The sequence below is a fragment of the Diadema setosum genome, chromosome 3 (assembly GCF_964275005.1).
Source record: "Diadema setosum chromosome 3, eeDiaSeto1, whole genome shotgun sequence".
Lineage (NCBI taxonomy): Eukaryota > Metazoa > Echinodermata > Echinoidea > Diadematoida > Diadematidae > Diadema > Diadema setosum.
In genome coordinates, this window is record NC_092687.1 from 20,035,300 (window position 1) to 20,060,390 (window position 25,091).

The window sequence follows — 25,091 nt, forward strand, 5'->3', positions numbered from 1 at the left end:
CATCTAGTGTATGTGCGGCGCTATCAATAAACTTCAAAAGAGCATAAATGGTGCTATGTTTCTGACGAAACCCAAATTGATGTTTTTTTTTTTTTTCCTTCCAAATAGAACACCTGTCTGTACTCCCTAAACATGTTGATTGCTGGATATTTCATCCAGAATGACGGAACAAACCTGTATATATATATATATATATATATATATATATATATATATATATATATATATATATATATATATATATATATATATATATATATATATATATATATATATATATATATATATATATATATATATATATATATATATATATTATTGCCGTGAACATTGTTCTACGATGTAGAAACTACAGATAACGTACGTTAACATTAAAGCAAAGAACCTCATTATTGATACGAAATGACAAGTAAATGCAAGTTAAAAAAACAATGTAAATATAATGAAATGAACAAGAGAAGGAGAGGAAAGCCCCGAATGGCAAGAAACCTGACAAGGAGATAAGAAAGACCTAGCCGTGCGATTTTGTCATTTACCTGACATAACAGTCGTGGGCATCTTTTGAAATTGGTCGTTGTTGTGGTGTATAGAAAACACACAAAATATACATTCATTTAAGATCTCGAGCCATTAGGTTATTGAAGTGTTAACAGACAACTTTATCTATATCAATTTATCTATCTATCTATCGCGTAGGGACATTATCACTATGTGTTATGCGCTATATAAGCACTGTCAATTATTATTATTATTATTATTATTATTATTATCATTATTACTATTATCTTATGTAGCAGGACCTGCACGTACAAGGGAGAGAGAAAGAGAGTAAAAACAAATAATATATTATTAATAGATATACTTTTTTTTTAAAGAGACGAAAATCATGGTCTATTGCCTGAACCTGATTTGAATTTCGAGCCACAGTTTCTGTAAAAAGCGGTTTCGTTTTATAATGATCAATTTGTTTTTGTATTGTGTATGCGTTCGTCGTCCCCCTTTTTTCTTCCTCTTCTTCGCTTTCTTTTTTTTTTTCTCTCGTTTTCTTTTACTGAGTTAATTTTTTCTAATGGGTTATTTCGTTTTACCCTTAGATTCCAGGAATCTTATGCTCTACGTTTTTATCATATTGCAAATCACATATCACAGGGAAAGGCAGTAGGTTCAAATGCTTTACATACAAAGTTTTTAAAATAAGAAAGGAATTAAGTATCCATGATGTGCTAGCAACAATAACCTAATGTTTGATGTTTGATTCGTACAACAACACAAAAATAAGATAAAACAAAACAACAACAATAACAATAAAAAGAAGGGAACTACTACACTATAACTGCGTTTCGTGTTTGTTAATTAATTGATGTCTTATGAGATTACACAGTGAAAATGATAAAATTGACACAAAAAAAATGAAAAAAGAAGAAGAGAAAGATGAGATATTCCGCTTACCTTGCTCAAACAGCCACAGCTATCAAATGATGTATAATTATGTTTCCTCGAAGCCAGTGATGTAAACTCGTTGAAAGACACGTGACGCAACACTCAACCGTGTCAACTGCATAGGTCTCTGTAAACACTGTCATCGCATGAGGGTTATCATACAGTTACTGTATCAAGATGAAATGATCAACCATGTGCGTATGTCCATGGATGATACACAATTAATATTCCCTGTGTTCTGCAGCAGCACACACAAAGCCAAGTCCGTAATCATTATACTACAACCCAATTCATATCAACGTCACTTATTGATCAGTTATCTTTTTCTCCCCCCACCCCCCCCCCACCCCCACCCCCACCCCCTTTCCCCCGGGTTGTACATTTCATTGCGCAGCTAACTAAGAAAAATCGATGACATTATATGAACCGAAAGGTGACTTGATAACCTTTCTTTGTGTGATTAGCGGCTCGTTTTCTTGTGTAATTGAAAGCAAAGCTCAATTTGGAGCGCCAACCACCACTGCATGATTTGCATAATTTATTTCATCATTACTGATTTGATTATCATAACTGTTTTATGAGGTACACTAACTTTTCACTTTTCGCTGTGAATAAGTTTTCACTGTGAATAAAAGATTATGTTTGCTTCCGTAATGCACAAAGATTATCAGAAACAAAGAAACGGGTCAATTTATGAAAATAAACAACGTTATAATACAAAGGATTTTTAGCAACTTGGATCAAGAGAGAAATATCATGAGCAGAACATGTATAAAAATGAGCGCAGAGGGCGTGATTCTAATGAAAGAACATTTTTGGTTTACAGGTGGTGCTGGTATTGGGCAATATAGATTGATTCCTTTGTCTAGTATTTGGTTTCTATTTCGGTTTGAAGAAAAAAAAAAGTTTATAACCATGTACAAGCTCAAATTTCTGTGATCACAGACTGATAAAATGAAATGTTTTTTTTTTATCGATGATTCCGTTCAATTATGATAACTTCGCGTAATGTAAATGTATGGCTCCAGGAAAGAAACAAAATACCGGTAGAGATTGGGTGAGGTGAAGAGTATTTGCTAGTATTACATGATATATCATGATATGATAGGCCCTCTAGAATAATAAATCATTAATAAAAGTTACTATGCCGACCCTGTTATGCATTAACGCTTCTCCACCACACCATTTTATGGTGTTCCTGCAAGGAAGTTTTCATTATTATTTTCATTCTTTATTTCTTACTTTCTTAGGATGTCCATAACACCCTTTATCAGGACTCGGAAAAAATGCACACTGGTCATTATGAAGAGCGCCATCTACGTCAAACGACTACACAGTTTCCGAACATCGCTACCGAATTTTTTTCATATCGATTAATCGATTACTACCTATTACTCAAGACATCGACCGTACTCCACACCTTTGTGTGAAAGCTGTAGAAGTCTGTTGGTTGTCATTCCTCCCAAACACTCGCGTAGCCATCTTGCAGTGGTTTCGCTACTTTTTGATGGCAGCAGCAGTGTTTTAATTGTGCAAGTCTCTAAAACACAAGCCGCTTTGTTTGCAGACCATAAGTCTAGCCAACAAGTTAACTGTCAGTCTTGTCCTAGAGTGGCAGGAATACTTCTTAAAAGGAATTCCGAAAACCATGGCCAGAATTCGACGTAGCACGATTGCACTGTGGTGTGCAGTTCTTACACTCAGAGTAGCACAGGGTAAGTTTTGACGAACACTCAACTTATGTCCTACGAGCCATACTTATTACTGTATTTTGTTAATCACTTTTTTAAAAACAAAAATAACTTTAACGTCGGGAAATAACACATGAAAAGTAATGTAATGAGATGAAATGTCTGTTTACTCTTCATTCCTTCACATTGTATCCTGCACTGCATGCTTATTGTACCAGCTTGTACCTACCTACCTCTTAAATATGCTGTCACGTTCAAAAGCTACTCACAATGTATTACTGTCTGATTTGCCATGATAGTCCTTGACGGATTTTGAGATGCCTTCATCTCCGAGAGTAATTCACAAATTTACAAGCTATGTACACATTTTACAAGTTTTTCTTGTGAATTCCTCTTTTCCATATTATAGAATTACAACATAAGATTGTATTGCTTACTTGTTTATCTATCTAAACACCAAAGTTGATATCATTGTAATATTGTATCCATGAAACTTATGTGAGTCAAAGTCCGTTAAAATATTATGTACTCATGTAAGTATTATGTATATTGCTTTGTAATACTTTATATGGAAATAAAATCATTTGAATTGAATTGAATTGAATTGAACTGAATTGAACTGAATTGAATTGAATTGAATTGAATTGAATTGAATTGAATTGAACTGAATTGAATTCATATAACAATTATTCAATCATGTTCTACAAAGATTAAAAAAAAAAACCCAGTCATATTAGTATTGGTTAAGCAGTGTTAAGTGTGTGCTTTTTTTCCGCTGTAAGAAAATGAACCTAACTGCACAGTTGTTTTCAATGTCTAATTGCAACAATGTCTAATTGCTAATTGCAATTGTCAAATAAGTTACAAGACAAAACAGTCATAATTCATGTTCCAAACATATTGCCAAATTCGTAAATAATTTATTGGATTTTTCCCTCCGATGAATGTCCCAAAACTCTGGAATAGTATGGAAAATAGACCTTAAATATGTCATTCTATCTATGATTCTTGAAGTAAATACATTCTTAATGTCTTTCCTTTTAGGACTTTTTTTTCTGAGGGGGGGGGGGTATTTGTTGCATTGTCTTTGGTCTGTACAAATGACAAATTTCTTCTTGATCTTGATTTTATATGTCTAATGTAGTTACCAATAATCATGCCTCAGGATTCAACCTTTTGGATTGCAGTATGTTCTCGTATATTAACCCAAATGTCAGTGTCCAGATCTCCGCAAATGGCTTCTTTACAGACTTTGCTAAATCCATCCATTCTTTCTTTCTTTCCTTCTTATTTCTCTGACTTTCTCTAAAATCTCTTCTGATGAATTTCTTTTCATGACTTCATTATTATAATATCTTCTCTTTTTTCAGTGTCTCCAGTATATTTCCTTCATCTTCTTTCTTCCCTCTCCTTGTTAAAACAAACAAACAAACAAACTCATCATAGTTTTCTTCTTCTCTCTATACCCCTTTTTAACACAATGTTGTTTCTTATTTCTCCGTCCTCTTAATCTCACTTCTTTTGTCATAATCATTATCATTGTTATCATAATCATTAATTTCATGATTATGATTATCGTCATCATCAGCACTACATGAGGTGTTTCCATAGTAACCTCTGCAACCTTGTCCCCCGCAGTTTCCCCGACAACGTGTGCTATCGACAACACCCTACCGGAGACCGCGGCGGGCAACAGCTACGAGTGCCCGGACACACTTGACGATGGGACGGAAAATACATACAACGTGTGCTGCTGGAACGACCGTCCAGACGAGTCCGGCAACTATCACACGTGCTGTCAGGACGAGAGTGTTGCTAGCGCAGAAAAGTTAGTTGTCACGAATATCAAAACAACTAGTGCTAATAACGTCCCATGTCACTTTCTGTCCTACCGTCACAGAAATGAAGAAGTACTATATATGCTAAACAGTCTCCTCTACGAAAATTGCTCTTGAGTATATCTGAATTCAAATTCTTTCCCCTTTGTCCTTTTCTGGATGAATGAATTATTCTCTTTTATCTCTTTTGAACAGTTTTTTTTATTTTTTTTTTACTAGTTTAAGAGTACTGTTTTTGGTCTCATCTGCTCTCTGTATACATACGATTGCACAATACACTCTTGAGGGAACTGTGTGAATATGCGCAAGAAGTGCAGGGTAAACCAAAGAATACGAAAGGAGGCTATTGACAGATGTAAAGAAAAATCATTTAATGAGTGAAAATTGTCAATGGCTAGGAGCTGCACATAGTAAATCTCGCGTTTCCTTGTAGAAAAACGACTCATAAAGAAATCACTTATTTGTTTGTTTGTTCATTTTTTTTGACAGTACCGTAACGTTTAGCCATCATTATGTAATCAAACAACGTGACTATTTCCTCTTGCCTCATGTTCTTGTCTTTCCGCCACGCGTGTACAGAATGCAACAGTTCTACAACACTTGTATCATCATCGGAGCCGTGACGGGCGCGGTGATGCTGTGTGTCTTTATGTGCACCTACTGCCACGAGGATACCTTCTCGTTCATCAAACCTCTGAAACGCTCGACCCGGAAATGCTACAATGGCTTTATGGACGCAATTTGTTTTTGTTCCTGTTTGCCCAAGTAAGTGTTTTTATTTGGTTATTATTGGTAGTAACACCATCAAGTCCTACGTACCACATTTCTGTGGCCGTGTGATGCATGATTATCTCTTGTTACTATTATTTTGATATTATTATTATTGTAAGGGAATCATCAAACGCGTATGGCAATATATAAAGATATCCTTTCATTCAAATTTAGCCCTTGTTCACGATAGTTTGCTTCGGTAGCAGAATTTTAGAAACTCTCTCCTTTACTAGAATTAATCTATACTTGGAAATCGAAATAATAACATGTTTCTAAAGATGATTGTTCTTGTTTCTTTTGTTAATTGGCAAATTTTCTCAATTTCTTCTGAATTTGTTTCGTCTTGATGAATTAAGTGTTTCCATTAAGGAGTCTTTCTCCATGATAAGATGTTCTCTGAAATTTGGAGGCTGCCGAACATAATATTATTATCAACATCTTCTCCAAACCTCTATGTGAAAACCCGTTGTAGGATTTGAAACTCGACGTTTTTCATATCGCAATGTTAATCTAACCTTACCAGACGATTTCGTCGCAAGGAGAAGCGCGATGACCTGCCGGAAGCAAAGAAACAGACCAACAGGAACCGGAAGAACCCGGAGTACGATATGCCGACCTCTAGCGACCAACAGGAGATAGTCATGGATCCCTTCTGGACATAAGACATGGATTGGCATGGACGTTCGTGTTTGTTCGTATTGTTGTTAATATGTGAAATTTTGGCATAAAATTTGTATTGTGTATGAAATATGCTATATTTAGTTTTATCAAAAAATTCTTCTGTGTGTGTGTGTGTGTGTGTGTACGTATGTTTGCGCGCGCGCTCGCGAGTGTGTGTATGGTTTTGTTGCCAAAACAATATACGTCGAGTAATCATGTAATATTAGAATCGACTATGGATTGGGTAGAATGTGCTCACAAACTATTAGCATTTCGGGGATTAGAGTTAAAAGGCAATAAGTAGCGAACGATTTGGTGCATATAAAAAGGAAGTTAATTGTTCAAATTTTGCTTCCTAGATATTTACACTATACAAGATTAATCGATACGGGAGATTGTCTTTGTGGAATACCTATTAGTCAAAGTGAACTTAGCATACGTATTTGGTTTTTAACAATGTCCAGATCCTATACAATCAGCATTCTGTATTCGTGTAACGTATACTTATACTGTGTGTTTAGAAGGTTTCGGCACCTATAACTGGTTGTGAATATTGTAAATATCTGTACATAAATTCAGTAATGTGATACTGTGTATATCTTAAACGACCAGCAAGACGTTGTGATTTGATGTAGAAGTGCAATATCTAGTCTTGATTTCAGAGTCATTTACCGCAATCCAGGCATTTAGTCATAAAAAACAATAATCTGTGGTGGTTCAGTCTTTAAGTTGTCTTTGTTAACTACTTCGTCCACATTCTACATATCACATTAATTCATTTCCTTGCTACTGTATAAGCTGTTATTTTCGAGAGGGTTTAAGTTTCGCGAATCACTGTTGGACCGCGAATTTAACAACACGCAAAAATGTCGCCATGCGCTGGGGTAATAGTGCACTCACAATATAGCCGCTGCATAATTAGTGTCAATTCGCGAAAACAACATCTCGCGATCATGTTCTTGACCTCCTTATTCACGAAAATATCTGTACGCAAAAATATCAGCTTATACAGTATTTGTAAATGAAACAAAGCATTATACACATCTATTTATATCTATCTTGAGGATTTTAATCCACGTGGTTCACAAGTAACCCTGAAAAAGACGTCTGACCCGTTGAAAATTTGATGCAACCATTAAAATTGGTTGTTAGTAATGCATTACTGTTAACTGATCTCGTGCTTTCATATTATATAATGGATATACCCAGTATATAATATATATATACATAAATATGTATATATGTATATATATATATATATATATATATATATATATATATAAAACCATGTATATGTGTATGTATATGTGTATATATATATGTACATGTGTATATGAAATTTAAGCTGAATTATGTATTTATTTTGGAGCAAGCGCCATGAGCGCCTGACTTGGCGGATACCGGCGCTATACAAGACTTCATCACGTATTGGCTCCACGAAGAAAGCACTATAATGATGAAATAAACTGGTAATGCATTTTTTTTTTTTGCCAATAAAGAATGAGTTTATTCGACTAAAATTTTCAGCGGCCTCCGCCTTCTTCATTGTCAAGACTCCAGAAGAAGGCGGAGGCCGCTGAAAATTTGAGTCGAATAAACTCATTCTTTATTGGCAAAAAATGCATTACCAGTTTATTTCATCATTTATATATATATATATATATATATGATATATTCATATATTATATAAATACATAGGCCTATATAATATATTCAGGCTCGACATTAGCAGTGGTCTGGTAGCCCGGGGCCACCAGAAATAGATGTCACTCTACCACTTTTCAAGAAAAGATGTGTTTCGGTGGCCCGATCGGTCCACTGAAAGAAAAAGTTAGCGTCGAGGCTTGATATAATTCTTACAATTATATATACACACCGTATATAACCCATATATATATATATATATATATATATATATATATACATATGTATAGAGATATATATAAGTAGCCTACATTATCATGACAATTATTCTACAAAATCGTGTAAGACATGACAGATTTAACAACCGAAGACGGGAGCCTCAATGGATTCTATTCCATACAAATTGTATTAAATCTTCCGAATCAGAATTTACAACAATATTTTCCTATGTAAACAGCAGACGGCTGAACTATCAATTTTATTCTATGAAAAACTAACCTCTCAGATTTCATAAAAGAGATTTTCCAATCACTGGAAGTATTATATACTCAGCGTGCTCTAAGTGCAGTTACCATGGAAAGAACTTAAATGCCCACAATTGATTGGCTGATTGCGTTGACATGGTGACTGAATCGATTACACATTTTTACAGTGTGGTATGTATATAAAGCACTTCATGAACCGGTTCTGAAGAGTGCACGTTAAGTAGATTACGCTATCGACAACAGATTTGGATCTTCTTGAATGATAAAAGAAAAAGATATGTACATCAGCAGAAAAAAAAAATATTTCCGAATTATCAAATACATATTGAATATATAAACGAATTTTCTAAAACTCAGTGGAATTCTACAAAACCAACGAACGAGGTCATCTTACGCATTCTAAATGCATATTGTATGTATATTGTATGTATGTATATTGTATGTATATTTCTGGTTTATGCTTCCATTATATAATCACTGCATCCGTACCTGTATTAACATTTCGAACTCATTATGAAGTTGATTATAGATAATGTGCACGTATATACTTGTGTATCTATATCCCATATTTCCACTCAGTTCTTATTCTTTGGATTCTTTTTTTTTTCACTTTTTCTTTTTCTTTTTCTTCTCTTTTATTTCTTTTTCCCTTTGTACCTTGATATTTTAGCTTTCATATCGTTTCGTCATTATTACTTTGTGTCCTATCTCCATTGATTGCATAGCAAATTTACACCGGTATTTTTTCATGGAACCTGCGTTTACAAGCTTTGCTTTTGCGGTTCCATCATATTTCACAAGTTATAGAGAATTGTCTTATGTACATTATCTATGCTGACACACTTTCTGTTCATGACCCGACTTATGAATATTGTGCATTTTGCTTGGTTTGTATTCTTTTTTGGATGTATTTTGATGTCAAGTGAAATATGAAAATAAACGTGCTGGAACTGTTCACTGTGTCTCGAGTGCAAGACCAGTGCAGTTTCAATTATTCAATTCAATTCAAACTCAATTAAATGTATTAAAGGCACTTACATTCGTCATGAAACAAATGAACATCAATAGTCTAACACAAACAAACTATACTCTAAGTAACCATTTACACGCAATACAAGGAAAATGGTTGCGGTGTTGGATTCTTTCTTTGCAGAAATAGACGCAAACATTATTATGCTAAATACGTGTCAGTTTCTTTTCAAAACGCTATTGAGCTTCTATTCCTAGTATAATTTTTTTTTTTTACCGCTGTTAAGCCACCCAATGAATATCTTTCATAATGATTTGACATTGTGAGGGCCAAATCTGACAATCTCACATTATTTTGAAAACACACATGTACACCACAAAACTCGAACTATGAAGCCTATCGACCACTTAAAATAGTAAGTGGTGCCAATTAATGTTATTCATGATCTTATAAAAAAAAAGTAAGCCGTGCAATATTTTACACGAAGGTAATAAAGCATGCAGTCTACATTATGGATAGTAAGAAATCACGCATAATAGAATAAGCATGTAAGTCAATGACGAAAGACTCCAGATGAAGAGAATCCATTACAAAACAAACAAAAATCATTATCGACAGGAAAAAGATGAAAATCCCATTATTTTGCACATTCTCCAGTATTTGAAAAGAGTGCATTAACAGTTTTCATTCATTCACTATTTCCATTATTGCTGCAATCTGAGGTAAAGAGAGTGTGTGAGGGGGACTCACGAGGGAGAGAGAAAATCACTTAGTGTAAGATAAAAAACAGACACAAGTAACAATCTCGTGATAGCGATAGACTTGAAGAGATATATAGGACGTTTTAATCTATCAAGGAAATTGTTATTGCATGTAAATTCTCCCACCCCCCCCCCAAAAAAAAAAAACCAACAACAACACACAAATCAAGCTTTTTAACTGGAATAACAAAAAGAATCCAGCAACTCCCTGATGTTCCTTTGGCTATTGTTTTGGCTCATTTAGAATGAAATGATATTGTAACGTTATTACACATCATTTCCTGTGTGTAGGCATATAGCCATAATTTTTTTTTTCTAACCCTGGCCCCTCCTTCTCTGTTCTGTAGTATCCCTTTCACACCCACCACCCCTTCACCCTAATCTCCATCCCCCCCCCCCCCCCCCCAAATCCAACCAACCCCTTTGCAACTTTTCACTCGCAGTACAGAGCCGGGGCTCTATGGCATGGCAGTCTAAAGAAGACAGAAAACAGCGGCGCCAATAGACGAAACCAGCAAGACAAGTTTGTTGACGGACCATGAGGGCGCACTGTTACAAAGGGGACCTCGACAACACGAGCGACAGGTCCTTGAGGTACCGATCGTAGTGCACTCTTCTACGCATGCGTCGCAGCCGCGCCTGTAAGATTGGCGTCCATCTGAGTGCGTTGTTATTTCTTTCTGTTACAGAGAAAGTTGAAAATGGATAGATAGACAAACAGATGGATAGAGATGGACTTTTTTTCAGGATAAATTGAGGAACATTATACGAACAGAAAGATATACGTATCGAGTGTGAGAGAAGAAAAAAAGTGAAAAAAAAAATCCCACATAGATTACACAAAAATAAAAATGAAAGAATATTCATAGCACAGTCATGACAGGTTTCTCACCATTGCAATATTACTTGTACACATAAACAGAGAGAGAGAGAGAGAGAGAGAGAGGCAGAGAGATGTGGGGGGGGGGGGGTAGGAAGAGAGAAATGCATTTCATTTTTATCATTTCCTATTGCTTCCTTTTATATGTAATATTCGTTCTTGAAAAAAAAAGTATGTATGATCCAAATGTTAGGAATATTAGCTCTGTAAATGTAAGTATTTTATTGATTTGTTGATTTGTATTGATTTTGAAATGCAGAAATAAAAACTGAACTGAACTGAACTGAGAGAGATTTAGAGGAGTGGGACTAGCTAGACTGGTTTGGAAATGAACCCCAAAATACATTCGGATTGAGTGAATGCAGCAATATTAGTTGCATATATGCATTGACGGAAGTTTGAGGAATATCAGGCAATGCGTTGAAAAGTTATGACTTTTCAAAGTGCTATTGCAGACATTGCTGGATTAGAAAGCTACTACAATATTCGAGACGTCATTATGTGAAGCGACAAATGAGTTTCATTTAAGGTTTTGGGTGTTTGCTTTTTTTTTGTATTTGAGTTCATTCTCCTTAAAGATGACATTCAGCACTGGAAGTGTAAATATTATCTACATAGTATAATCATTTGACGAAATGAAAAGATAGCGAATATGTCGCGAGTTGCTAAATCTAATCCGAAGCCATGCGGCTGGAGAAGAGGCTACTACTTACGAAGCAGGATCCCGAACACATTTTCTTTGCCAAGGCGGAGTCGTCCCAAAAGAATGGATCTGAGCAGGTCGAGCCCTCCGCGTACGCCTCCCCGCTGTCACACTCCCAACAATAGTAGGCGGAGCCAAGGCCTACATGCATTGTTTACAAAAAACAAAAACAAAAACAACACACACACACACCCACACACACAAACAAAAAACGAAAACTCACATTAATTTGATAATGACATCTCTGTGCTAGAGTGCTGGGGGGGGGGGGACAAGACCCAAAATTTATATAAACATGATAAATATGTCAATGCATGCACCAGCCTTTCTGCAAAGTTCCTTTCTCTAAGGTTGACGTCGGCAGCCGTGGGCGAAGAGCCCTGGAATCGTGGGCGTAGGGTCTGATGATTACCTGTTGCAAATTGATTTAGCTCCAAATAACTCCCATACCCTTTACTCCTTTGGCGTTCACTCTTACTCTCACTACTCAGAGAGAGTTTGGCAACATCTTGGATTGTAATTTAAAAGTCCGCGTTTTCCTTGTGACATTTCATATTGTGTATCTATTTAGGCAAGTTCAGTCGAATAAAAAAAAATGGCGGCTTGAACGGATAATGACTGGGTGCGTTGACAAAAGTACAGTGCATATTTTCAGAAATAGAATTGAATTGTCCTCTACATGAACTATAATCAGCCAGAGATAAAGAACAGATATAGGACTAGAGGATTATGACCAAAGAAAATGATGACATCGCCCTGGGGGGGGGGGGGGGGTGGGGGAGGGAGATGGTATTTTTTTTTTCAAGATAGGATATAAACAAGTAAAACAACACCATTAAGCATTGTAAGACAAGAGAGAGAGAGAGTGCGATAATATCATGGCTATGGCATTATGACATAGATTAATCTTACTTCTGTATGATGACATCATAATAATTTATCATTTCATGTCATTATGATTAATCCATACCGATAACTCCATAAATCAACGTAGGAGGCGCACCATTCTGTATCCATACTTTTCCCCATGTTAAGTAGCTATATTGACGTTTTTTCAATAATGTCATGGCTCTACTTAAAGCAAAAACGTAAAAATAAATATTTTCACAGAAATAAATGTTCTTTTTTCGTAAGAGAAGAAGTTAAAAAAAAATTAATGAGCTTGACAGTGAATAGTTGTCACCATGCTTATTACATGTTTCAATATTGATTTGAACATTCCTCAACTTATTGTCTATAACCCTATAGGGCAAGCACTGATTATAATAAATCCGGTCACACATAGGTCTTGAATTATTTTGTATTCTGAATGGCTTCATGATCATTTCAACCAAGCCTACGTAGTTTGCACTGATGCATTCTTTGTGTCTTCATTATTTAAATGGGGTCTGATTTTGTGAAGAAAAATGAATAATCTGAATGTCTTGTCATGATGCACTTACCGACACAGGCACATAGAAGAGCAATTGCCAACAAGAGCTTCATGATTGTAGGCCTATAGGATATATCTGTAATCATGAAATGGGGTATGAAAAAAATAAAATAAACATGAATAATATCCAACCTTAACACAGCAATAGAGAGAAGACAGATGATAGTAGAATAGGAATGGATATGCTTCCTAACTTTGTATAATTCTATACTTTACTTCTTTTTGGTATTTCTTTATCATTATTTTTTAACATTATGTTTCTTAAGCACTGTGATTACGTCAATCAATCTTTTCTAAGCTATTGTCAATACTATATACATATAATCGCAAAATCATCATATATATGATGGAATGAACAAAATTGATAGAAGCTGATCGAAAATTCTCTTACAATGGCATTGATCAGGTGTTGATATTGTGTTCAAATAGTTTGTCTATTCTAATAACAGACCTGAGCATTTTCAAATTTTTGTTTTTTTTTGTTTTTTATTGTTCCATATTCCACATTTCAAGAAATACATAAAACATAAACATCACAATACAAAAGCCTGGATGAATTGTCAAGTACAGCTTATAAGACAATAAAACATGTGAAATATGAGGAATCTACATAGAAGCATTGCTTGTAGGGTGTAGATTCCCAGATGCGGATGTGAGATTATTTCTTACTTGGTATATGTAATTAAAGGAATGACAATTTGTGAATTGGAGAAATATAATCGCCAAAAAGTAAAAAGAAAAAGAAAAAAACAAAGAAAACAATGTCCGCGGCACAAGACTTCTTGAGAGTTGCGTGATCACCCGAGCGAGGTACAAGAGGTACAAATGCTTCCTCAAACAACGTAGCAGTAATACGATCAATCTATGCTTTAACGCACGTATACATGCATGTATATATCTATTCTATTTATATACATGTTAATTCACATAAGAATATAACCACATCAGAAAGTGTTTTTGTTCTTGTTTAAGAGGTCAGAGCTCTTTGTCTCCGTATTCGCTTTTTTCCTTTTTCAAAGAACGAATAATAATCATTTCCTCCTAAATGCATACATGCGCATTATGAGTTTAAGAGTAATCAATATTATGACTATCACAATAATGTTTACTACTGAGTCGAAGGATTATTCAAAATTTTGTGAATTTAATTCAAGATTTTTTCTCTTTTGTCTCTTATCAGGGGGCCTACAAAAATATCATGAAAAGGGAAACCGACACCTTCACAAAATAACAATAAAACAAAGACAAATGAGATAGAGATTATAATATAAGTGCGAATAATATGAAGTACGTGTATAACGTAAGTACTGATACAGTGAAGAACACAAAAATATCAGTACACTAATGGCTGCAAGAACCCGCAGCCCAGCTAAGTAGGCCTCACTATCATATAATTATAAGAATAGCTCAGAAATATTTAGAGCTAATGGTTGCCTGAATGAATGCATAAGGATATATTATACAATCTCATTGGAACTTGTAAAACTATTGATCTGTAAAACAATGAGCCCAATTCTACGATGTTGTGAAAACGAGAGAGAAAACGATATTTTGTCGTACGTCCTTGCGCAGGACAGGGCTCGCGCTAAGATATAAATCATATATCACGATGTCTGGGATATCACTATCTCCATTTGCTATTGTAACATTGGATAAAAAACCATAGATGGATACATCAGGTATGGCTTAACCAATACAATAATACCTGTCACCTACATGTCGTCTACATACACCTATCACTGATAGAGAAATGCTCCACAGATGCACGTATCACATTTCTGTCAGTCTGACTGCATTCTGATTTAATACGAACACGGCATAACGTTACCTTTGCTATGGTGAAGACTGAACATTAGAAATATTAGCACAAATATGAAATAGTTTATCATACTTACCAGTAAAGGACAAGGCTACAAAAATATTAATACACCCTCGGTGTGATCACTACACTTTTGGCTGTACCATTCACCGTAGCTTACGGGTTGTACTTTTTTTTCTTTTCCTGTTACGCATTGAAATTGCTTTGATATTATGCATGCTAGAAGAATGTTTGTTTCTGGTTAAAGTATAACTAGGCCCGCGCGTTATGTACGTGTTACTGCTGTCTGCTGTTTTGGCGGTGTTCCTCTGTACGTTCAGCACGCAAGTTCGCAAATCATGACACTCGCAGCAATACACTCAATTATTATACTAGACACACTTCTGGTAGTCAAGACGGTGACTGCGTGCAATTATTGGTCTGTGTGAATGCAGTGGAGTCCCACTGGGAGTGATGAAAATGTAACCTTCCTGGAAAGAATACTTGACGCAACAGTCCGTATAGATGAGGTGTAATTGTCATTTGTGACTGCGTACAGAAACTCTGTCCTCAAAGTTGTCATTGAATGATTAACCCATTGAATATACATTTATACGACTCCCTCGTGGGGTGCCCTATGGAAAGTGTATTTGAGAATTTTGCAGGAAACTGGTTAAAGTAACAGAATGTGTTCCTTTCCTTTCAGTACAAACTGTATTATACACGTAATTGAGTGAGATGCCGAGTTGCTTTAACATTGCTCACATGAACACTGGACCGAAGCACAAAATTATCTCTAAACTAACATGACTAAGCGGTTGATTATTCATGAGATAACGTCGGTATGGAAATGAGGCCACCGGAGTCTGAAAGAGCCCCTATTTTGAGGCTGAACGAACCGTCCGTCGGGCAATGTTCTGTGTAAAGGGCAACTTTTACACTCTGGTAATTCAAGATGACCTTTAATGTGTGTAATGTTTGCTTGCGTGAGTCTGCGCGTATTATTACAGTGGATAGCACATTATTTTCAGACGCAGATATGAAATGAGATATCATATATAGATATATGATATATATATATATATATATATATATATATATATATATATATATATGAATATATATATATATATATATATATATACATGTATATATATATATATATATATATATATATATATACGTATGTATGAGAATTTGAATGTAAAAACAAATAGAAGACATTTGCATTTTTTAAGTAAGATCATCATTAAATAGAGGAAAACTAATTTTTCAACGACAGAACACTCTCTACATAACATTAAATCTCTTTAAAGATATTGTAAAATCATCACATACATTTTAATCACTTTCTTTATTTTTTTAGCAGATTCAGTATTAATATCAAAAGCTGATGAAAATGGATACAAACTCATCCAATACACATATAATGATTATAAAGTATTCATTTATTTGTAATCTATTTGTGTAAATACGTATTACTTATCTATATGACTTATTATTATGTATATATATAAATATATAATTATATGTATATGTATAATTATATATAATTTATATATATATATATATATATATATATATATAGAGAGAGAGAGAGAGAGAGAGAGAGAGAGAGAGAGGGACATATAGAGACGGAGACAATGGGAGAGAGTCGTTTTGCAATGTTTTGAATTTAGGTAGGCCCTAGATAAGTAAGAATATTTATTTTTTTTCCATTTCTCATCAATTTTCAACACACAAAGTCATTTACTTCGAGTGTGTTAAATAACAAGTCCGGACAAGTGAATAGAAGTCTGAAGTGAAATTGTGAAGTTTTGCTTAATTTCCAGAACATTTCTCAAACATTTGATGTTGACATACGAATAAGAGAATTATGGTCGTGCGCAAAAAGCTGAATAAATTTAATTTTTCAGCCATAAAAGTTCAGAATTTCATGCTATTCCTTGCTCACTAATTTCAAAATAATGACCAATTATACATATTACGACTTCGGACTGAGGCGTAATTGCTTTTGAACCAAAAAAGGACATTCTCAGATTTTGTGTACATTATTATGAAAGGCAATAAGGTGATGGCAAAATCAATTCACCATTTGCATATTTATTTTGACTGTTTAAGAAGTGTTTTGAGAAAATAAGAAAAGTAAACAAACAATCACAAATTGTATGACTTTCTTAACTTTTATCCCATTTTGATCAAATTCCTATACTGTTGCGCAAATTGAAATGTATTTTTATTATTATCATTATTATTATTATCATTCAGACAACCATTCAACTGGTGTGAAATGCTTCTTCAGATTATTTCATGTTTTTTTTCAGAATTCATAGAGACAATCTGTGTTCATTAACTTTAATTCTCGAGTAATTACAATGAAATGTTGCTTTATAAGAACCTGTGGAGAGCCTGCACATATTAAAAAAAAAAAATGCACATTCGATTTACAGAATCTTGTGGATGAACAGACATTAGTAACCGATAATGCCATTAATGTTCATAATGCCCCTCTGCTTTGATGCACCATTTCAAAGATGCTTTTCTACTCAAACTCTTTCATTCATATTGTTATCTGTTTATCTTCCTGTTAGATATGAAATTCCCTCAGACAAGGAACAGCAATCATAAGATTGTAATACAAAACAAATGAGAGAGAGAGAGAGAGAGAGGGGTGAAGACAGTATAAGCCCGTGTTTTTGTTTTTGTTTTTTTCTTTTCTTGTGATAGTGTTTTACTAAAATTATACGGGGAGCTTAACAAAAGACAGAAATATCAATCGATAACGACACACGATCACTTTGTACAAAATCTCATTTTTATTTCCAGATTATTACAATGTTTCAAAAGATGTATTTCATGTGAGGATACGAAAAATATCTTACATAATCCGTATAAAATTTACGTTGGAAATAACGAGTAGTCTTCGAGTCTCATTCTACATAGAAATTTGGAAAAGTGTGATAAAACATCCATTTATGATGCCAACGGTAAGCATCGAAGCATGGACATTAAACTTTACCTTCGTTATTTACTTGGCAAAAACAAGAATACGAAAGACACAGATCATAGATATAATATCCAAACAGTAGATAATCACCGAATATGAAAGCTAACCATTAAAGTCGATTGGGCAAGCAGATAAACTCAAAATCACAACAAAAAGATATATTTTGATATAAATCAAACTAACGCGCACTAAAATGTTTCATATTTACAACTTGCCACTAAAGAAAGAAAAACTTGATCATGAGGCTATGAATGAACACTGACAAATATTTCGATGAAAACGGTAACTACACATCTTTTGCAGATTATCATAGTACACGTAAACTATGCTGAACTTCACAAGAATCACAGCTTGAAACTATTTACATCTTGGTTGTAAAAATGTACACCAATGTGTTACAAACAATTCGAAATAGACCACGTTCAAGGCAATTCACTGTTCATATCAAACAGAAACAGGAATCATCAAAAGACTGACGTTACTAAGGATTAGGGCAATATCACTTGCGTACTAGTGACCTTTTGCCTGTGACCTATGGCACGGTTTGGAACGTGTATTGAGTTACAGTTCTTCGCTTTATTATCGATATTGGTTTGTACAAGTGTACACTGCAATTAAATATATATATATATTTTTTTTTTTCTCAATTGTATCATCATCCATTATGCTCGAATGCATTTTCTTCGTTACAGTTGATATTCTATGGCAAAACGCCTAAAAGTGTTTATTCAAAATCTAAAGCAGTGACAAATCTTCAGCGCCAGTCCCCAGTAGTGTGTATAATGGTATCTAAATAATAGCTACCCGTTCTCATCAACACTCACAATTATAGTAATGATTCAACTGTCAGATTCAAATAATATTGTACTCAATTAGTTTGTTCAACTGTGTTTGTATTACATAAATGTTTGAAAAAGAAATGCATAAATAAATAAAATCAATCAGTCAATCAATGAAGCAAGCAATATGAATAGAGCAAGGGAGCTTCAAAATGTGGTCTATAATCCATGTTTTGTTTTGTTTTTGTTTTTGTTTTGTTTGCTTGTTTTTTTTTTGGGGGGGAGGTTGTTTTTCATATGAGATATCCTTGTGATTTTCTATGTAGTCATTTACATGCTAAGAGGGCACTAAAGATGTTGTGCTTAAACTTCAGCTTTACACTTACACTTAGTCGTTGCTAGGTAAGAAAAGGGGTGGAAGAGTTTTCTTGTTGTCAAGGGACATCCTTGCTCTCTAGTTGTACATAATGCAACATAAGATGCATTGGATTATGTATTGCAAAACATCCTTCTTGAGTAATGACAATCTAATGCTATGTAATAATTAATTACATTTCCTCTTGCTCAAAAACAAAAACAAAAACCGGGAAAAATGGTTGGCCATTTCGCAACAGAAGCGAATCTCCTTAAACTGTAATGTGCTAGGCTCTAACTTTTTCAAAAGACATTGTGTGTGTGAGGGGGGGGGGTGTAATTATAATATATCGCTAGTGAAGAAATTGAAACAGGCAGAAGAAGACGGCAACTGCGATGAGGATGTAGTTGACACGGACTGCGCCTGCGCTGTTGCATAGGTTGCTATCGCAACAGATCTCGCAAACCTCGTGATCCGGTTCGCCGAGACACACCGGCTGGCAGTCCGATTTCCGCAGTTTGCAGCCTCGAGAATACGTCGGCACCCCGTAGTTGGTGATGACTTGTTTCTGTTGTTATGGCAACAGATGATGATGGAGATGGTGTGTGGGGGAGAGGGGGTGGGGGTAGCAGTGTGGTTGATGGTACATTGGTTATTAATAAGAAAGTAGCAGGATAAAGTGGAAGAGGGAACGTACAAGAGGCAGAAAAGGTTTGAAAAAATAAGAAAATAGAGTTGGCAGTGTCGAGAGGAGATGGGATACAAACACGAGGAAATAAAGGAGAAACCTCACGTGGAAAACAAAATACAGAGATGTGTAAATTGTTCATTACAAAGAGGAAAGAAATGTTATGAACGAAGATGATCACGCACCAGAACAAAATACGAAAAGGAATACACCACACATGCCATCAAAAACACAAGCATGACACAACATGAAAGTGATTGCGCAATAACAAAGTCACGTGGAAAAGATGAATGAACATGGTAGGCGCGAGGAAGGGGGACATGTAAACAAGGGGAACATTGAATAACATTGGTGGAGTGAGTGAGAGTAAACAGTACGGATGGGTCACAAACAGGTTTTTCAAAAGAGAAGCAAAACGACAGGGTAAGTATACTTGTCTAGGAGATCTGAGGTTGGGAAGAAAAGCAAGTTCAGAAAAGTGTATGGTCTCCTCTTCTGCTATCAGATTACAGAGTGTTGAAACAGGCAAAAACTTTGGAAGCATCCTACAAGCAAAACAGGTTAACCAGGGCAAGGATAACAGAGGAAATAATGGTTGCTGAGGCAAAGGTCAAATGTCGTGCTGCATTACAAAGGTTATCGTCACAACACTGTTCGCAGACGTTCCACTCTCCACTGCGCAGGCACACGTTATTGCAGTCAGATTTTCTCTTCATGCAGCCGCGTGAGAGAATAGTGCCATATGTATGTGTCACGGTTTGTTTCTGTTTCCAGGTCAAAGGTTGAGATTTTTTAATTGTTGGTTTTAGGTTTCGTCGTTGTTATCCACAATGCGTGATAACAGGGGCCAGCACAAGTTCGTTTTGTGACGTTTCGGAAAGCATGACAATTCAAGACATTAATGATTTTAAGATGCAGGCAAAATAATTGCAAGGAGACAGGAAAGAAATTCTACCAGTAATTTGGATAACACAATTTGAGAGGAAAAATTAACAATACGGGAAAATATCAACCATGTACATTAGATAAACAGGAGTCAAGTCATGCGAAGGGCGTGCAATTATACACCAAAATATTTCAAATTGCACATAGACACGCATACACGCACACACGCACGAACAAAACAAAACGAAATCAGCCAAGCATGGGAATATATAGCAAATAGTTACATAGGATACATTGATATTGAAATCACAAGGATAAACAGAAGAAATTAAAGTCTCGGCAGGATAGTGAATATCGGAAAACCATAAAACATCAATGTAGCAGTTGCAAGTAAGATAAAGAAAAAAAGTTGCATCAGTGTGTTTGCAATAGTACGATAGTTGAATGCATGCAGTGGATCGTTGATATCCATTATTCGTTAGGGGTGGAAATTGAATTAAATAAAGTAAGAGAATGAAAAAAAAACAGGCACAGACAGGAGAAGAAAAGATTAGGGGGACACATTTCAGGAAGAAAGGAAACAACGAGGGATGAATGAGGGGAAGAAAAAGGTGGTAAAAGTAAATGTTTTCGTCACCATGGTAACAGTAACCCAGACCAAGAACAAAATGAAAATATGATGAGTTAAACAAGGGAAGTTATCTTTCATCATGAAACTGTTGTTTTTGTTTGTTGCTTTTACAACTCCTGGTATCAACGTGACTATACGTAATAAAATGACGAGTATCCCCTCAAGGTATGAGTTGGCTAAAATCATATCGAGTTTCATTTACTTCGCAGTTATTTTTTTTTTATCAAAGTTTCAGGAAATTATATTTTGACTCTATAACAGCATAATTCGTTCTATGAAAATACATTAAAGCAGACTGGTAGTCGTGGTGTCTTTGAGAGTTGGTAACTTAGAATTTATTCTAAGCACGCAATCTTATTGAAATGACAACTTTCAATACGATACATGCCTTCTCAGTAGACAAAACTTACATTAAAAACGGCCTATGATATGTAAAGGACACTTTACACGATGTTATAACTGGGAGCATAACATGAGAATTTATGCAATATACACACAGAACATACAATATATCAAAATGACTGAAGAACAGGTGATCTCAAATGGTATATGGAGCACAGACAATATATATATATTTTTTTTACTCTGGATTGTTAATGGCTGCGACATGTTTCCTGTTAAAACGTGACATTATCCATACTTACGTAACAGATCGAGTCATAGCTGCTGCATTCCGTGATGTAAACACCTTCTACATTTGTGTCTGGGGTCTCGCATTCACTTCCGGAGCATTTGAAACACCAGAGTGCGTCTGTCACACCTATTTCAATAATAATTATGATAACAAGTATATAAACATTAGAATAAGAAAGCCGATTGTATTATTCAAGAAGCTTCTCTCCCAATAAAACAAAAACAACAAACAACAACAAACAAACAAACACAACAACCAAGAAGCCAAGAAATCAATCAACATCGATGCTAATTAATTCAAGTGTATCTCACATGCAACACTCTCGAAAGAGAAAATTGTTGACTAAATAGTTCTAAATTATCTTTCATGAATCGAACATTATGCAATCCCAGTTTCATGAACAGGACGGAGCACACCCGCGCATTATAAGTACATTTTTGGTAGAGATCTAATTTCAGGTTTCTAACATTTTTGGGTCAGACAATGAGAAACGTCTTTTAATGTGAAATACGAAAGGGTATGTAATTCAAACAGGAATTCAACATTTATGGGATGGAAATTGGATATGAAATAGCTGAGATACTTACAACAGAACAATTCTAATAAAAGGTGGGACCCACCTTTTGTTACGATAGCTTTGTTTTACTTTGTTTTGGATGTCTCAGCCATTCCAAAATCGGTTTTCATCAAATAAACTTTGAATTCTTCTTAGAATGGTATGCTCTGTACCATTTCATAAGTGGTTGCTTGGTATCTGGCAAAAAGTTGAAAGCGCAATCCTCAGCTCCACCAATACCATACTATCCCTTTAAATACACACACACATATACTTCTGGCGTCCCTCCCTCTTTTTCTTTTCAAACTAAATTTAGAATAAAGAGATTCAAATTTTTAAAGTTTAAATATAACTAGATAAAATCTAGCACAGACACAGATACTACGAAAGCCTTGGGTACACATTCATGGGGCAAACACACAAAATTTACTCCTGTTCTTGAGTTCATAAATGTGATGCAATCTTTGTTACATTGATCATGCCGTGCTTACTTATTTTATTAATCATAATCATCTGTTTGATAAATTAGGAGCTAATTCTAGCTTGAGTCTTTATTGGAAAAAGCTTGTAAACTCACCGACGGCGATGCAAAACACCACTCCAAGGATAATATACTTCATCTTAGTGGCTGGGCTCTAATTTTCTGCCAAAACAAAGGAAAAGAAGACTGATGTGAACTAATGTTAAACAATCCGCTTATCAGGAAATATCAATAGTTGTCTAGACACTTAAAATAAAAAATTGCCTGCATCCATAATACGATAACCTGTTCTTCACTTTTTTTAGTTGTAGTTCATGTACTGCATGGATTTTTTTAATGCATTATTGTGAGGAAAGTTTTTCGTCATCAATAATGCATGTTTCTTAGAAATTGAGAAATGAAACGATGAAGATGTACATAGAGGAACAAGTTGAAGTAATGCCAGTGTTTTACTTGAACCTCTGAAAAATGAAATGTCAGTTTTTAAAATGGTTTGGAGTCATGTACAATGCATTAAGATGCGATCATTTCACTTTCCATTCTTCATTTCAATTCAATTTCATTTCATTTCTAATTTCAATGCATTTTATTTTTTGTTTTTCATTTTTGTTTGGCAGAACATCTCAAGTAGAAAAGTAAGCCTATGATACAAGGGCTAATTATTCATGCAGAGTGTAAAACTGTCCATTCATTCGAATGCTGTTTTAGTGTTTGCCATGTTTCTCGGCTCTTTCAGTATTAGTCTTTCAATCTCGCAAATTTGACTGTCATGCCCCCCCCCCCCCCCCCATCTAAATATCAAGAATCTACTTCCAGGTGTATATGCGTATTATCTTCGTTATACTCCATGCCATTTGTTTGGAAGAAATGCCTTTCACAGCAAACAAATGAAGAAAAAAGGACATTCGATTCGACCGTTATTATATTGGAGTACAGGGTATTCACACAATACGCACACACATTATACCTCAGGTTTACAAAACAGCACCATTTCGTTAATCATTAACGCATCCGCCACTCACGCACTGACTCATTCAAACAATTTATTTACTTTTGCATGACCTCCGAGATGCAAATTCTTATTGCGACTACATTCCTGTCTGGTAAGTTGTGGAGTTGAATTTTTGCGTGGAGATATGTGTATACTTGGGGTACTTCTTTGTGCCAGGCTCTGCTTCTCTCTCTCTCTCTCTCTCTCTCTCTCTCTCTTTATTTTCTCCCTAAATCGGCAGTTTCGAGACTCTCAACTTTGACCCAGGCAACTATGCCTCTTTCCCTTGCTCATGTATAGATGGAATGCATTTACAGTATGCAATGGTATGTGGATAAGATATGATATATTGCATCTAGTTGTCTTCGGGAAAGTTTGAAAAAGTCATTGATTCCTGAGTCCCATACTTATTTCTGAGTATATATCTGTATTCCACAGGGTCTAGTCTCTTTAGTTTTGCGTTATTTGCGACGATTTATCAACGAAGGTATATATTCTATCTTTTTTATGAGGAATTGTAGGGGGTTGGGAGATGTGTGGTAAGTCCCAGGACTTAAAAATATCCCCTCCTGGATGGGTTAACTCCCCAAGTCCCAGAATCCATATATCACTTTCTGTGATTTACTTCTGTATATTTTAACCATGTATTATATACATGGTTAAAATTATGTAATGTACATGTTTACAAATAAATGAAGTTGGATTCTAATGCATTATGTCAACTTGTTTGTCTTCATCGTCTTCATGCTCTTATTCCAACACGCGGATAATAATACCATTATATATATATATATATATATATATATATATCAGCAGTAGTATAGTGATAGTACTACTACTACTACTACTATTCATTAATTGTCTGTGTTTCATGAGAGTACAGACAAATGTGCATCTGCTTCTTAGAATTTTCTCGACAACTGACAAATTTTGTTCATTTTTTTTTTCAGATTCTCGGCAGACATAATTATCAATTCAACTCACTCCATCAATATTCTCGAATGGGATACA

The 25,091-nt window shown here is 35.1% G+C and overlaps 3 protein-coding genes across 3 annotated transcripts; 1 reads left to right on the forward strand and 2 right to left on the reverse strand.

The window, feature by feature from the left end:
• The first annotated feature begins 3,088 nt into the window (after positions 1–3,088).
• Positions 3,089–6,402, forward strand: LOC140246672 (uncharacterized). Its single transcript, XM_072326012.1, has 4 exons — positions 3,089–3,155; positions 4,770–4,959; positions 5,549–5,734; positions 6,264–6,402. The coding sequence occupies exons 1-4, from the start codon at positions 3,089–3,091 to the stop codon at positions 6,400–6,402; spliced, it is 582 nt and encodes a 193-aa protein (XP_072182113.1).
• A 4,294-nt stretch (positions 6,403–10,696) lies between these two features.
• On the reverse strand, positions 10,697–13,328 carry LOC140226247 (uncharacterized). The gene is made up of 3 exons (XM_072306732.1): positions 13,286–13,328; positions 11,854–11,984; positions 10,697–10,940 (listed from the first exon to the last, which is right to left on the reverse strand). Exons 1-3 carry the CDS (start codon positions 13,326–13,328, stop codon positions 10,734–10,736), a joined length of 381 nt encoding a protein of 126 aa, XP_072162833.1. The 3' UTR covers positions 10,697–10,733.
• Positions 13,329–19,559: 6,231 nt separating this feature from the next.
• Positions 19,560–23,250, reverse strand: LOC140226248 (uncharacterized). The gene is made up of 3 exons (XM_072306733.1): positions 23,186–23,250; positions 22,063–22,178; positions 19,560–19,782 (listed from the first exon to the last, which is right to left on the reverse strand). Exons 1-3 carry the CDS (start codon positions 23,226–23,228, stop codon positions 19,567–19,569), a joined length of 375 nt encoding a protein of 124 aa, XP_072162834.1. The 5' UTR covers positions 23,229–23,250; the 3' UTR covers positions 19,560–19,566.
• Between the last annotated feature and the right edge of the window lie 1,841 nt (positions 23,251–25,091).

Bases quoted from the DNA above. Each gene is read 5' to 3' on its own strand.
- LOC140246672 (XM_072326012.1), top strand. From the start codon at position 3,089: ATGGCCAGAATTCGACGTAGCACGATTGCACTGTGGTGTGCAGTTCTT. The intron at 3,156-4,769 runs GTAAGTTTTGAC...TGTCCCCCGCAG, and splicing joins TACACTCAGAGTAGCACAGG to TTTCCCCGACAACGTGTGCT. The intron at 5,735-6,263 runs GTAAGTGTTTTT...TAACCTTACCAG, and splicing joins TTTTGTTCCTGTTTGCCCAA to ACGATTTCGTCGCAAGGAGA.
- LOC140226247 (XM_072306732.1), bottom strand. From the start codon at position 13,328: ATGAAGCTCTTGTTGGCAATTGCTCTTCTATGTGCCTGTGTCG. The intron at 11,985-13,285 runs GTAAGTGCATCA...CAATGCATGTAG, and splicing joins TCTTCTATGTGCCTGTGTCG to GCCTTGGCTCCGCCTACTAT. The intron at 10,941-11,853 runs GTAAGTAGTAGC...TCTCTGTAACAG, and splicing joins TGTGTTCGGGATCCTGCTTC to AAAGAAATAACAACGCACTC.
- LOC140226248 (XM_072306733.1), bottom strand. From the start codon at position 23,228: ATGAAGTATATTATCCTTGGAGTGGTGTTTTGCATCGCCGTCG. The intron at 22,179-23,185 runs GTGAGTTTACAA...TTATTGAAATAG, and splicing joins GGTGTTTTGCATCGCCGTCG to GTGTGACAGACGCACTCTGG. The intron at 19,783-22,062 runs GTAAGTATGGAT...CCATAACAACAG, and splicing joins GCTATGACTCGATCTGTTAC to AAACAAGTCATCACCAACTA.